The sequence below is a fragment of the Trichoplusia ni genome, chromosome 13, assembly GCF_003590095.1.
Source record: "Trichoplusia ni isolate ovarian cell line Hi5 chromosome 13, tn1, whole genome shotgun sequence".
Taxonomy (NCBI): domain Eukaryota; kingdom Metazoa; phylum Arthropoda; class Insecta; order Lepidoptera; family Noctuidae; genus Trichoplusia; species Trichoplusia ni.
Window position 1 is genome coordinate 529,235 of NC_039490.1, and position 13,246 is coordinate 542,480.

Sequence of the window (13,246 nt, forward strand, 5' to 3'; positions counted from 1 at the left end):
ATAAGCTGCATTATTGTCTGGATGTGAGTCTAGTGGTTAGTGGCCCTGACTGCTATACCGGAGATCGTGGGTTCGATTACCAGCAAGGATGTTTGTGTGACGAACACGATCATTTATCTATACTTTGTATGAATTTAGAAATATATAAGTATGCTTATCAGTTGCCTGCCTAATACTCATAAAACAAGCTTTGCTTAGTTTGACACTAGATGGCGTTGTATGAAAGTTATCGACTATAGAGAGTATAAAACGCACCTTCAGCCAGTCGGTACAAGGGCTCGAGTCCGCAGCAGAAGTCCGGCGCCACGTAGGCGCGGATCCCCTTGTCGACGACGAGGCTGCACCGGCAGCTGACGGCGCCGCTGCTGTTGCGCGCCATGGCCTCGTACACGCCGCCGTCCTCCAGCGTCGTGGGCGCGATCTCCAGCGTGTGGAAGTGCTCGTCCTGGTACACTGAACGACGGCCTGCGCACAGACGAAACTCCGATAAATTATGAAGTTTAATTTGAAAACGAGAAAAAAATAGAAAATATTTCTACAAAAACAAAAGAAGTAGATCTGTACATACACACAGCGGCCACACTTGCGACAACTTAATTTTGGTGCAAGTGTTAAAAAGTTGATCAATGCAAGTGGAAGTTGCGTCACAGCGAGTGTCCTACAAAAAGGCTACTTAACAACAAAAAATATCCGCTCGATTTGATGTTGATTTACCTATTATTGTAATACCGTCAAAAAATACATAATTTGAAAACCTGTCTGGCTACAACTGTTCTTGAGTTACAGCCTGTTAACAGACGAAGGGACAGCGATTTTTTAATTATAGGATTCCATGTTTACAATTTGGGCATTGTTCCTACTCAGGTTACTAAATAAAACGAAATGTAATTACTTTCTTTCTTTGACCGTACTGCAGGTGCAGGTACTCACTGTCAAGTGCGAGATGGTCTCCGTCCTTGAACCAGGAGAGCGCGGGCGGCGGGCTGCCGACCACCTGGCAGGTGAGCCGCACCGGGTACGTGGCCTGCACGCGCCGGTCGCGCAGCCGCATCGTGAACTGCGGCGGGTACTCGCCCTCGGCGTCCTGAGACCGCTCCCTGGGTACACACACACTCATCAATACACGTAACCACCTATAAAGATTTTTTTTTAATAGAAACATTGTTTTAAACCCCTTGTAAGTCAGACACAACGAAGGTACCACAAACACCCAGACCCGAGACAATGTAGAAATTTGATTTTTTACATTGACCCGACCGGGGATCGAACCCGGGACCTCAGAGCTAGCGACACCTTGAATCCGGTGCGTACGCCACTCGACCACGGAGGATGCAAGGGACATTTCGCAGAGCTCGCCGCAGAGGGCGCCACAAGCACATACATCAAACATACTGCCAAAGTGAATGACCTAAAGAAACTACTTCACAAACGGGGTGCTTGGTAGTTGTGTACAGTGCTAGTACTGCCCTCTGGAGGTGAACATTGCAGTATATAACCGGTGCATTCTTAAATCTGTCAGGCTAAGTGCTGCTTACTGCGAACCGCAATTTCCTTTAGTCAAATTCCCTTACTAAGATACCTGTTTACTTAACTTCATAGTTCCGATATCTTATCGAAAAAAAAACATAAAAGTATAGTCAAGTCTAATAACCTGGTATCATAGAAAATAGTGAAGTATGTTTATATCTGCTCAATGTTTTAAACTCTTAAAAATTATTTGATTTAATAGCTCTATTTACGCACTCAATTTTGACTACATGCGGTTCGACCTTCAATACAGATAAAGGTCACGCAAACAAATTATATTCGCAAGTGAAAAGCGTTTTTACAGTATCAATCTAACACACACATAGAAAAATTAAATACCTAAAATATTAAAATAGGAACCATTAACTTTGAACACTACTGCTCGAACATAAAGCTCAATTCCGTTTGTGAAACATTATTTTAAAATTATTATACAAAATATTAAATTAATGTTCTCTTAAAAATCAATAATATAATTCTTATTTCAATTTTATGCTCCTAAAATTATTTACCCAAAAATATGACTTATGTCTTTAGTCATAAAGTTCAAATAATATTTACTCCATTTTAATTTTATTGTTATGCCTTTAAAATTAATTCAGATTTATATTTTTTTTATTCTTTGTTGTGATTGCCAAATGACCCAGCGGAGCCACTACTTAGTGGATTCGGTGACTATCAACCTTATAGCTTCAGAAATATGATACAATTTTGGGCATATTGTGTCCTCAGCGCCTGTAGTTTTACCTCTCACTCTTATTTTGAATATCTCTCTTTCCTTTTGGGCATGACGTCATTGGCGTGTGTTTTGTTTTAAGACCTCTGCACTGCTAATCTCTGACTTACACTTTTTCTCGTGGCGGGATGAACTACCGTTCTCTTTCTAATTATCTACTTATCTCTTTCATTTCGAGCATGACGTCACTGACGTGTCTTTTGTTTTTATTTGCATAAGATATTGTCAACCTTATTTCAAAGGCAATTTGCTACATTTCTGGCTGTACATTTACTTTTTTGTGCTCTATCTCTTTCATTTAGGGCATGACGTCACTGTCATGTCTTTTGTTTTGATATCAAATTGAGATCCGGAAAAATTGATATGAATATTTTTTCTCACATGATTATCTTTCTCTTTCTAACTATCAATCTTTCTCTTTCATTTTGGACGTGACGTCATTGGCGTGTGTTTTGTTTTTACTGGAATACGACATCACGTGTGCACAAGAATATTACTGCGTTAAATATAAGGTGCGTGTTTGTATTTTGTTCCGTAGAATGTTTTTCTTTTTAATTTTTACTTTTTTTTAATTGTTGAAAGACTGAAAAATGAAGTCATAGAACTATATTGAAGTGGGATATCGTTGAATACATATTATTATTAGATAGTAGGTATATTTGAATTTATTCAATGGCTGAACCGATTTTAGTAAATTATTACAAGTAGGTATTAGGTAATACTCCCTAACCATCGCTTGATTACCAAAAAATACTATAAAAAGTGTGGGTCAGACAAGCGGCACTGCAGGTTCTGTACGAAAAGGACAAAGAAAAACAACATTGGTCACCCATCCAATTTTTGACCTTACCAAACGTTGCTTTACCTGACGTTATTTTCATTTTTTGTTGTTATCTAGCAATCTGCTATCATATAACCGTCTATCACGGTTCATTAGATACCTACATCCTGGTAACACACAGTCGGACACACATCGGCACTTTAATCCTCGATTTCATATTTAAAACCGAATACAATTTAGCTCATCCATTTACACTCTGTGATATCACAAACAAACATACATTATCCATTAAACCTAATCTTTCAGTCGAATAAACATCGTAATGATTCTGTAGATTCTGTCCTAGCCAATCTGAGTCAGGCGTTACATAAATGTTCACTGAAACAATGACTCCATATACTTTACTTTCTTTGTAAACGCGTTATGTATTTGTAATCGGAGGGAGGAACAAAGGAGGCGCCAGAACCTTACCCACCAATCACAATCTATTGTGCAACTAATACTTCGTATTAACAAGTAACGGTACTTTTTGAAGTTAAACTTTTTTGACGCGACTGGGAGCTAACCGGACCACAATGCAAAGGAAGTCCGTTTCGGCAATATGGCGTCATGTTTCCGTACTATCAGTTTTTAAATATATCAGATCTTAATATATATAAATCTCGAAACCACTTAACCGATTATAATAAAATTCGCACACCATGTGCAGTTCGATCCAACTTGAGAGATAGGATAGTTTAAATCTCAAGTTATAGTCGCAATTTCTTGTAACCACGCGGACGAAGTTGCGGGCAATTGCTAGTATTTTATAAAAAAATCAAAGAAACATTTTTCAAAAAAAAATACCACGTGTTGCACTCCGGGAGTGCCGGCAGAAGTGAAAACTTCAATATGAACGTTGCACAGTGCATTAAGAACCCGGTTTTTGTATGATCATGATTTTAATTAAATTATTCGATAGAATCTACAATTCTGAGGATCAGAGTAAAATTCCGGATTCACCAAGACTTGTACCTATTTTATTTAAATCTAGCAGTTGCCCGCGACTTCGTCCGCATGGTAAGCAAACCCATAGTAGGTACATCATTTTGTTCTATTTTCTATAGTATTAGCAGCGTACGCAGAAATAGGTTTCCGATTTTACACCTTTGGTTACATTATTGCAATTTTCTTACGGAACCTTAATATTTTTCGAAATAATTTATAGCCTGTGTTCAGCGGGGATAATGTAGCTTCTCAACAGTGAAAGAATTTTTCAAATCGGTCCAGTAGTTTCGAAGCGTATTCGTGTCAAACAAACAAACAAACAATTAAATGTTTCCTCTTCATAACATTAGTATAGGAAGGTATAATAACTGACCGTTCTACCAATTCCTGTTGCGTGAGTATGAATGGGTCGAGAGATATGATATATTTTCTCATTTTTCGTCTCCACTTTTTTATTCATCTAAACGGCCGTAGTAGGTGTTCATTCCTACATTAAAGAATTGCTGATACTTTCTATTGTGTGAGGTATTTTTTCCAAAACCTAGCTCATCGGTTGAAAGAGTTATTGGAAATTCAAAATTTTCCTAGAGGTGGTCAGTGTGGTCACTTTCAAGTATCCCAAAAAAGCAACAAGTTTAATTGAAAACCGGTCTTTTAAATATTTTTTAATCTATACTACTTAATCTATAAAGCTGAAGAGTTTGTTTGTTTGTTTGAACGCGCTTATCTCAGGAATACTGGTCCAAATTGAAAAAATATTTTTGTGTTGAATAGACCATTCATCGAGGAAGGCTTTAGGCTATAAACCATCACGCTGCGACTAATAGGAGCGAAGATACAATGGAAAATGTGAAAAAACAGGGCAGGTATAAATCATAACATATATCTTCTACCCACGGGGACGAAGTCGCGGGCAACAGCTAGTTACTAATATGGTGTTGGCTGTTCGAAATGAACAATGGTTTGGTTGAAGTGGCAGTCCTAAGCGCGGGTACCTATTACTGAAATTATACTCAAATTTCCAATTTATGTTTCGTCAAGCCTGACTCTGATAGCTAAGTAGTCTCTGTGGCTAGTCTAGAATCACATTACGATGTTTAATCGACTTAAAGATTAGGGTATTATGGATAATGTGTGTTTGTTTGTGATATCACAGAGTGTAAATGGATAAGCTAAATTCTATTCGGTTTTTTAACGTGAAATCGAGAACGAAGGTTTCGCTGTATGTCCGACTGTTTGTTACCAGGATGTATCTAATGCACCGTAATAGACGGTTAAGTGTTCGCAGATTGCTAGAGGCCAACAAAAAATAAAGACAAGTAAAGCAACGATTGGTAAGGTCGAAAATTTGATGGGTGACCAATGTTGTTTTTCTTTGTACTTTTCGTACAGAACCTTCAGTGCCGCTTGTCTGACTCACACGATTTTAATAAAACTATTAAAACAATTAATCACGATATCCCACAATATATTCTTAGGCTTCATTTTTCACAGTGTTCCATCAAATAAAAAAATAATAAAAAATCACCTTACGCAACATAAATAATCGTCGGTCGATTAAAAATTATCTGAAAGAAGATTCATATTCTTGTGCACACGTGATGTCGTATTCCAGTAAAAACAAAACACACGCCAATGACGTCACGTCCAAAATGAAAGAGAAAGATTGATAGTTAGAAAAAGAAAGATAATCATGTGATAAAAAATATTCATATGAATTTCTCCGTATCTCAATTTGATATCAAAACAAAAGACATGACAGTGACGTCATGCCCAAAATGAAAGAGATAGAGTACAAAAAAGACCAGGACATAAAACTACAGCCATAAGCAACATTGTGTTCAAAATTGTAACAATTTGCTTTTAAAATAAGGTTGACAATATCTTATGCTAATACAAACAAAAGACACGTCAGTGACGTCATGCTTGAAATGAAAGAGATAAGTAGATAATTAGAAAGAGAACGGTAGTTCATCCCGCCACGAGAAAAAGTGTAACTCAGAGATACGCAGAGGTCTTAAAACAAAACACACGCCAATGACGTCATGCCCAAAATGAAAGAGATAATCAAAATAAGAGTGAAAGGTAAACCTGCAGGCGCTGAGGACACATGTTCAAAATTGTATCATATTTCTAATTCTATAAGGTTGATAGTCACCGAATCCACTAGCGGCGCCGCTTGGTCATTCGATAACACAAAAAGAATAAAAAAGAAATCAATATTAATTTTAAAGCCATTTCTTTAAAATTAAAATGGAGTAAATATTAATTGTACTTTATTTCTAAGAAGATAAGCCATATTTTCGCGTAAATTATTTTACAAAATAAAATTAAGAATAAAATTAATTTATTGATTTCAGAGAATATTAATTTAATATTTTGTATTATAATTTTAAAAGAAGTTTCACAAACGGAATTGAGCTTTATGTTCGAGCAGTAGTGTTCAAAGTTAATGGTTGTTATTTTAATATTTTAGGAATTTAATTTTTCTATGTGTGTGTTGTGTGTGAGATGTGTGCTATGTGAGATTGATACTGTAAAAACCGGGTTCTTATTGTTCTTAATAAACTGTGCGTTGTGTATTTTTGACATTCTGGAATGGTATTTTACACGAATTGTTTTAATTACATACTTATCACTATTAAATTACTATCATTTATGTGGTAGAATACAATACTCATTTATTTCGCTATCGATGCAGTGTTGTGCTAAAGAAGATTTCGTATTACGACTTTTCGATCAGGACACGTGTCCTGACGCGAGTTTAACATATTTTGCCGATAATAAAAAAAAAAAAAGACTGCACGACGCCGGCCGCCGCAAGAAGTTTTCACTTCAAAAATACTTCATTCGCGTGTGACACTTAGAAATGGTTGCTTCAATATTACAAAGACCTCTCCAATTTAAATGTGATAAATCTTATAAAAAAAAACATGTTTAAAAGTGATGTTTGAAATATAGATCCTACTTACTGCGTAAAATGTTTCATTTGTTCGAGCTCAAGCGCGTATTGCCGGCCTCTTACTGACTAAACCTAAACGCGTCCAACGTCTCCCGCGTTTGGTCAGTAGGTACGTGGCATTCATAATTCTGCGTAGAGAGGGAATGCGAAACACGTACCCTTCGGACAATCCCACAATCACGCGGGAGGCACAATGCTACTGGTGGGAAGCTTGGCAGCCCAGTGCGAACCTTGGCTGCTTATAGAAACATATCTAAGGTACCTAATAATAATAAATGTACCTTCAATAGTTGACGGAAGATAGACATACTTAATTTTTTAAATTAAATATGTCTATTTTGTGTTTTTCCTGAATTCCTTCATACATTATTGAAGTGAAACTTCTTTATCGTTGGGCAAAACTTTTCGTCACGCGTCACTTTTTTTTTAATACTACTAATCTAATAAAAATTATGAATATAAGCAGAGCCCGTGCCTCGAGCGGGGACGAGGCACCATCTGTATTTTTTTTTAATTTTTATTTGTTTAAACTCATTCTTCAAATGGTTAGTAAGAGTCGTAAAGAAATTAATATTGAACGTTTTTATATTTCTCAACCTCTTTTAACTTATAGCCAAGGTGTCAAGTGGTATACTGTTCAGTTCATCAAATTAACAGCTGACAGTTTTCTTTTAATGTCTTAAAGTGAAGTAAAGTGTCGAAGTTGTTACGCCACAATCTCCGTCTTCTAAACTTTAAAACAGCTTCTTTTCATTTTTTTCTTCAGATAAAGGCGAAAATATGTGTCTAATATTTTAAGTTGATCTACTTGACGGATTAAAAATATTTTAAGTTTTGGATCCCCATCAAATACCATATAGTTTAACACCATTTATGCGCGACCGCGAGATAAAGCGGTAACGCAACGACTAATAAAATACTATAAATTAGTAAAACTCTCGCAAGTCATAACTCGATTAGGAATTGGTTGTTCCTCAATTGTCTTTCAATCTTATAGCTTCCAATGGCCACCCAGCATGAACAATACGAACTCATAAACTTTAACTGAATGTTTCCATTCGCTCCGCTGTCGTTGTCTCGCCGTAGTAACATTTTACGAGCCGGTAAACCTCCGAGGCTGTACGACGATTCGTGAATACCGCGCGGTCATAAAAGTTAAGGGGATCACTCGAGAAGGATCCTGAAGCCCTGATTGGTCAGCTCAAAGGAGGCGGACCCTGAAATGCGCGCGCTTTATCTGTGGCCTCAATATGTTGCCTTTGAAACTTAACGTACTAAGTTTTAACTTAACTGTGGTTAACTAGTTTTCAACACAACGTTAAACGAACTCTGTTCGCAGATTCACAAAAGGCATTCGCGTTAGGAACTAGTTGTTATCGATTTAAGTAGTACATTTAAGAAATTTATAACTATTTGATTCTTCCTGTTTCTACCACACAAAAAAAATTGACACAATTAAAGATAGAAATTATGAATTCAATCAGATTAAGTGCGAAAGAAAATCATCTCTTCCTAACAAAAAACCATTCGTGAAATTCGATCCATGTTGTTGGGTCATTATTTACGGTGCTCGCAAAAGATGTCAGTAGTAAGGCACCGGTACTACAAACAAATGAAAGCAGATGACCACCACAAATAGGAACTGAATAAATAAAGGTGTTTCGCAAGCACATATAAATAAACACGAAGCTAGTTCGTTGTCCGGCTGACTCACCTCTTGAGCTTGGCGTCGGCCTCCCAGAGCAGTCGGTCGGTGACGACGGCGAGGCGCGCGTACGTGGAGGCGCGCCCGAGCGCGTTGCTCGCCTCGCAGCTGTAGCGCGCCTCGTCCTCCGCGCATATCTGCCGGATGGTCAGCGCGCAGTCCTGCCCGTTGAACGCGGTCGTCACCCGCCCTTCCTCCTCTTCTATCTCGTGCCCATTCTTCATCCAAACCACTTCAGGCAACGGCTTGCCCTTCACACTGCAACTTAGGTTCGCCGTCTCGCCCGCCAACACTTTCAGCTGACCGGGCAGAATGTCGATGAATTCGGGCCTGTCGCCGGCTAACCCGACGCCGACGGGGGTGGATGTTTGCACGGACTCTCCCCAGCCGTACCGGTTGCGAGGCGTCACTCGGAAGTGGTACTCCTCGCCCTGCTTGAGGTTGAAGGCGTCGAAGGAGTTGAGCGGCGTGATGCCGAGCTCGGTCCAGCGCGCGCCGCCGTCCTTGCCGCTGAGCCAGCTGTCGACGCGGTAGGCGAGCACGGGCGCGGCGTCGCGCTGCTCGGGCTTGGGCCAGGCGAGCGACACCCAGTTGCTGCCTCCGTCCACGACGCTCGGCTCGCCCGGGATGCGCTCCGGGACCGCTATAACGAGAACCGATGCGGCACTGACCTTAAGGAATACTTGACGTGATGCCAAATGAGACTGCCAGATGACTTATTGAATTGATTTGAGATTGATCGGGCCAGAATTGGCAGGTTGGGTTAAATATAAATAGTGAGAATGATCTAATGATTTGTTGCTGAGTCGCCAACATTACAATCTAATGTTGACATGTTCGGTAACAACACGTATGCTGCGTGTATGTTTATATTGAGAACATGGATGCAGACGTGAATACAGTTAAGACCACAAAGATAATGAAACCGCGAAGATAATTGAAACCAAGCAACTCAATTTTCGGCAGATAATGAACTCCACGCTTACACTTACATTTATATTTCCTTTCAGTTAAAGAGATAGATGAGTCATCTATGGGGTACGTCCAGTCTGATATCAGGTTTTCAGATGAAGCTCGCTGTCTGACCTGTAGCGGCAAAACACGAATTACTATTATATTTTCTACAATATATAAATCCAGAGCATCTAGGTACAGCTGCAGGCTTTTCTTATGGTTGCGTTAAACGCTTAACGCTACCATGCCCCCTATGCGAGCACTGTTTCGTTAAACATTCCATGCTCTGAATGGGGGATAGAAAGAGACAGAGCGAGAGTGGATTCGTGGCATGCGAATTCATTTCCAGATTACGAAGTTTCACTTCTTCAACCCATTTATTTTTTTACTATTTCTGTTATTTGATTTCGCAAACTTTTCGGAAACGCTTTCAACAACTACACATTACATCTTACCACGACAGTGACGAAGGCGCGGTCGCATCCATACGCGTTCCTGGCTAGGATGCAGTAGGTCCCGGCGTCCGACACCACCGACCTCTTCAGGGTGAACTTCACGTAGTCGTCTGACGTCATCTTGCAGACGCGCTGGCTCGTCGTGATGTCGCGGATACCCTTCATAAACACCACTGTGGAAACGAAATGCAGTGAGGACAAAAACACCTTGCAACGGACTTCAAAAAACATGAAATTCTTAATTCGTTCAAGTTTGTAATCTCGAAACTTCGGACTTCCTGGACCGATTTTTTGATGTTTATTTTTATATCTGTTCTTTTTTTTCAAATATTATCAGTCTACAGAATACGGAATTTAATTATGCTTCATATATGGTCACTTTAAAAGCAGAATTGATAGGACATAAACTTTGCCAGCAGGTTTCAAAGTTTCGTCCGCAATTTTTTTTTGTGTGATAAATATATTTTACCTTTAGGTTTAGGTTCGCCTTGCACTCTAAACGAAATATTAACATCCTCTCCAACCGATATAAGAATGTCTTTCTCTGGTCTGCCGACTATGATGGCCGGCTTGCCCTCCAGCTCGTTCGGCTGCACCACAGTGATAGCTGCATTCATGTCCACATTGCCATGCGTGCTCCAAGCCCTGCACGTGTACATGCCTGACTCTTTCTCCGTGACGTCAGATAGTGCCAGTGTGTAGAGGCCTTGTTCGACGAAAGTCCTCGCGTTTCTGTACACTTCCGTGACAGAACGCCCCTCTCGCAGCCATTCCACCCTGGTGGGACATCCTCGGATTTCCACTTGCAGACCGATGGTACCGCCTTTGGCGACTTTGTAGTCGCTCAGCACATTAGTGAAGTGCGGGCGCCGAGACTCGAGCGCTTGTCGATTGAACCGGGATCTCTCCTTTGTAGCAATGTTTGGACTGAGACACCTGTCTTTTCCTGTAATAAAGTATGTTCAATGTACTTTTGAAAAAGAAAAATTGCAACATGTCTAACTTTTGTTTTTTTACAGCATTGGATACTCAAAACTACGTCTAACTAGTCAATAATGACTTGAAAAATATATAACAAAGTTATACCGTCATGGTATGTTTACGTTATGTCCAAAACGTTTTAAAAATGTACTTCCCATTTTTTCATGTTTTTGCATTTAACTAAATATAAGAAGTTACTATGCTGAACTGAACTGCTCATTTGCCAATTCTGTCACATATTTGCGAAATAAAATCTCTATGAACTGCTAAGAGCTTACCACTGAAGCTGACGACATGATGGATCTGGTCTGCCCAGACGGAGTTCTCCGCCTTGCACGTGTACTTGCCGCTGTCGGCGGGCGTGGGCGCGCTGACGGCGAGCCGGCAGACCCCGTCGGCGAGGTAGAACGCCTGGAAGCGCTCGTCCCCCGCCACCGGCTTGTCGTCCTTCAGCCAAGTGATGGTCGGCAGCGGCTGCCCGCGGATCCGGCACTCCAACACCAGCTCATTCTCAGCCAAGTGATATGTGTCTGAGGAGTAGATTGATAAGTGTTAACTATTTCTCATGTGAGTCATTATGTGAAAATTTCTATTATCATTGTGTCTGCTGGCGGGACAGCGAAGTGGGTTACCTACCTAAAGCTTGTGATATGATTAGCTGTAGCCCGCGAATCTACCTGCGTGGCTGCACTCTGCTTAGCTATGACTTGGTATACAGCATGGCAATGATTTTAATTTAATTTTAAAGTACTCCACGTGTTTTTGAAGTTTTTGATCGATGTTTCGCTAAATTTTACACATTTCAGTTTTCAACCTTAATTAAAAAAGAAACTGCTTTTCGGACCCGTAACACGCAAGTATAAATAGATAGAAACAAAAATCGGTATGTATCTACATTTTATTTGACACCCAACAAATGACAGTAAGTCGTTCCTTAACCTCTTTTCGTGGATTAACTTGTTATAGTGGAAATATTTCAAATTCAAGTAAGACTAAATCTTCTTTTAAAATTTTACAAAGAAAAACTCCATAGAGAATTACAGTAAAACACTGTTTAACGTGCCTACAGATGAAAGAAAATGCTTAAAGCAAATTCACATTTCCCTATAGAGAGAATTCAAGAGTATTCTTAAGCTCCCGTACACATAAGTGCGGTGAGCTTCCAAAAAATATTATCCTTAGTCCAGTTTCACACCGCACTGTGGCGGCCGGACGGTTATATAAGCCGGCGTGTAACGAAACCATTGCGACTTCTATTTTAACGCCCAACGCCATCTAGGGAGTGCCCATCAAAAACTATTAAATTAAGCAAAGATAGAATTTTTCCTTTTTTATGCGAATTTTAATTTAAAATAGTTAGTTATGCATGTTATAAGGCTAAACATAATTTTTGAACATCGTAAAATTCGTTTTGGAATCTGTTTTAGGTGTCTATTCCTCAGAGAGTAGGCAGCGCCTCTAGCGGACGGGGCGAGCGCTACAGCCATACACGTAATTTTGGAGTAACGGCGATACAAATTTAAGGAAATTAGTTTTCGGCTTTGTCTTAAATAGTGATAAGGAAGCTTAAACTTCCGATATTCCTACCTAGACAACTTTATGGCTTAAGTAATATAAGTGTGTATTAAAAGCCTGTCTAATCGTATAAGAGGTTGTAGAATGGCTTATAATAATTGAAGACCTTGTGATTAATTATTCGTAGAAAAGACTTTACCTCATCAGTTATATGGATTTAAAATAATGTCATACAGTGAAAAAAGTAGGGACCTAACTATTTTAGGAAACTAAAATTTGTAATTGGGTAATGTTTCCAGTTAACGATGTGCTAAAGAAATCTAATTTGGATGTAACATGAAGACCTAATTTTATTGTATGTTTTTTTAGCGCGTCTTCCAAGTCGCTTGCATGTCCTTCAAGGATCGGACAGAATTTTTCGGACATACTGCATAGTACGTAGGAATAATGTTTCTTGATGCTTTAAAGATCTGAGGGTTTCTTGGTAACTTGACCAATAACATATAATGTAGTTCACTAGTGTCATTATTTGCTCTCGTATTTAAAAGTTAATAACCGTAGACTATCCATTATGACCTGTTAAGTTTTAACCGGTTTGAAGGGAGTTTTCTTATTAGAAAGGGGGTCTTTTTGCTGAGTCTCT

General features: G+C 39.3%; 1 protein-coding gene across 5 annotated transcripts in view; it reads right to left on the minus strand.

Annotated features, from left to right (window-relative positions):
- LOC113500165 (titin homolog) overlaps positions 1–13,246 on the minus strand; it is a 151,231-nt gene that overhangs the window by 11,498 nt on the left and 126,487 nt on the right. For all 5 annotated transcript variants that reach the window (XM_026880866.1, XM_026880865.1, XM_026880868.1 and 2 more), the window contains 7 exons: positions 11,367–11,618; positions 10,577–11,053; positions 10,108–10,280; positions 9,691–9,784; positions 8,708–9,341; positions 931–1,097; positions 256–465 (listed from right to left, as the gene is read on the minus strand). In XM_026880866.1, coding sequence (XP_026736667.1) covers positions 256–465; positions 931–1,097; positions 8,708–9,341; positions 9,691–9,784; positions 10,108–10,280; positions 10,577–11,053; positions 11,367–11,618 — 2,007 coding nt within the window. The remainder of the gene's footprint in view (positions 1–255; positions 466–930; positions 1,098–8,707; positions 9,342–9,690; positions 9,785–10,107; positions 10,281–10,576; positions 11,054–11,366; positions 11,619–13,246) is intronic.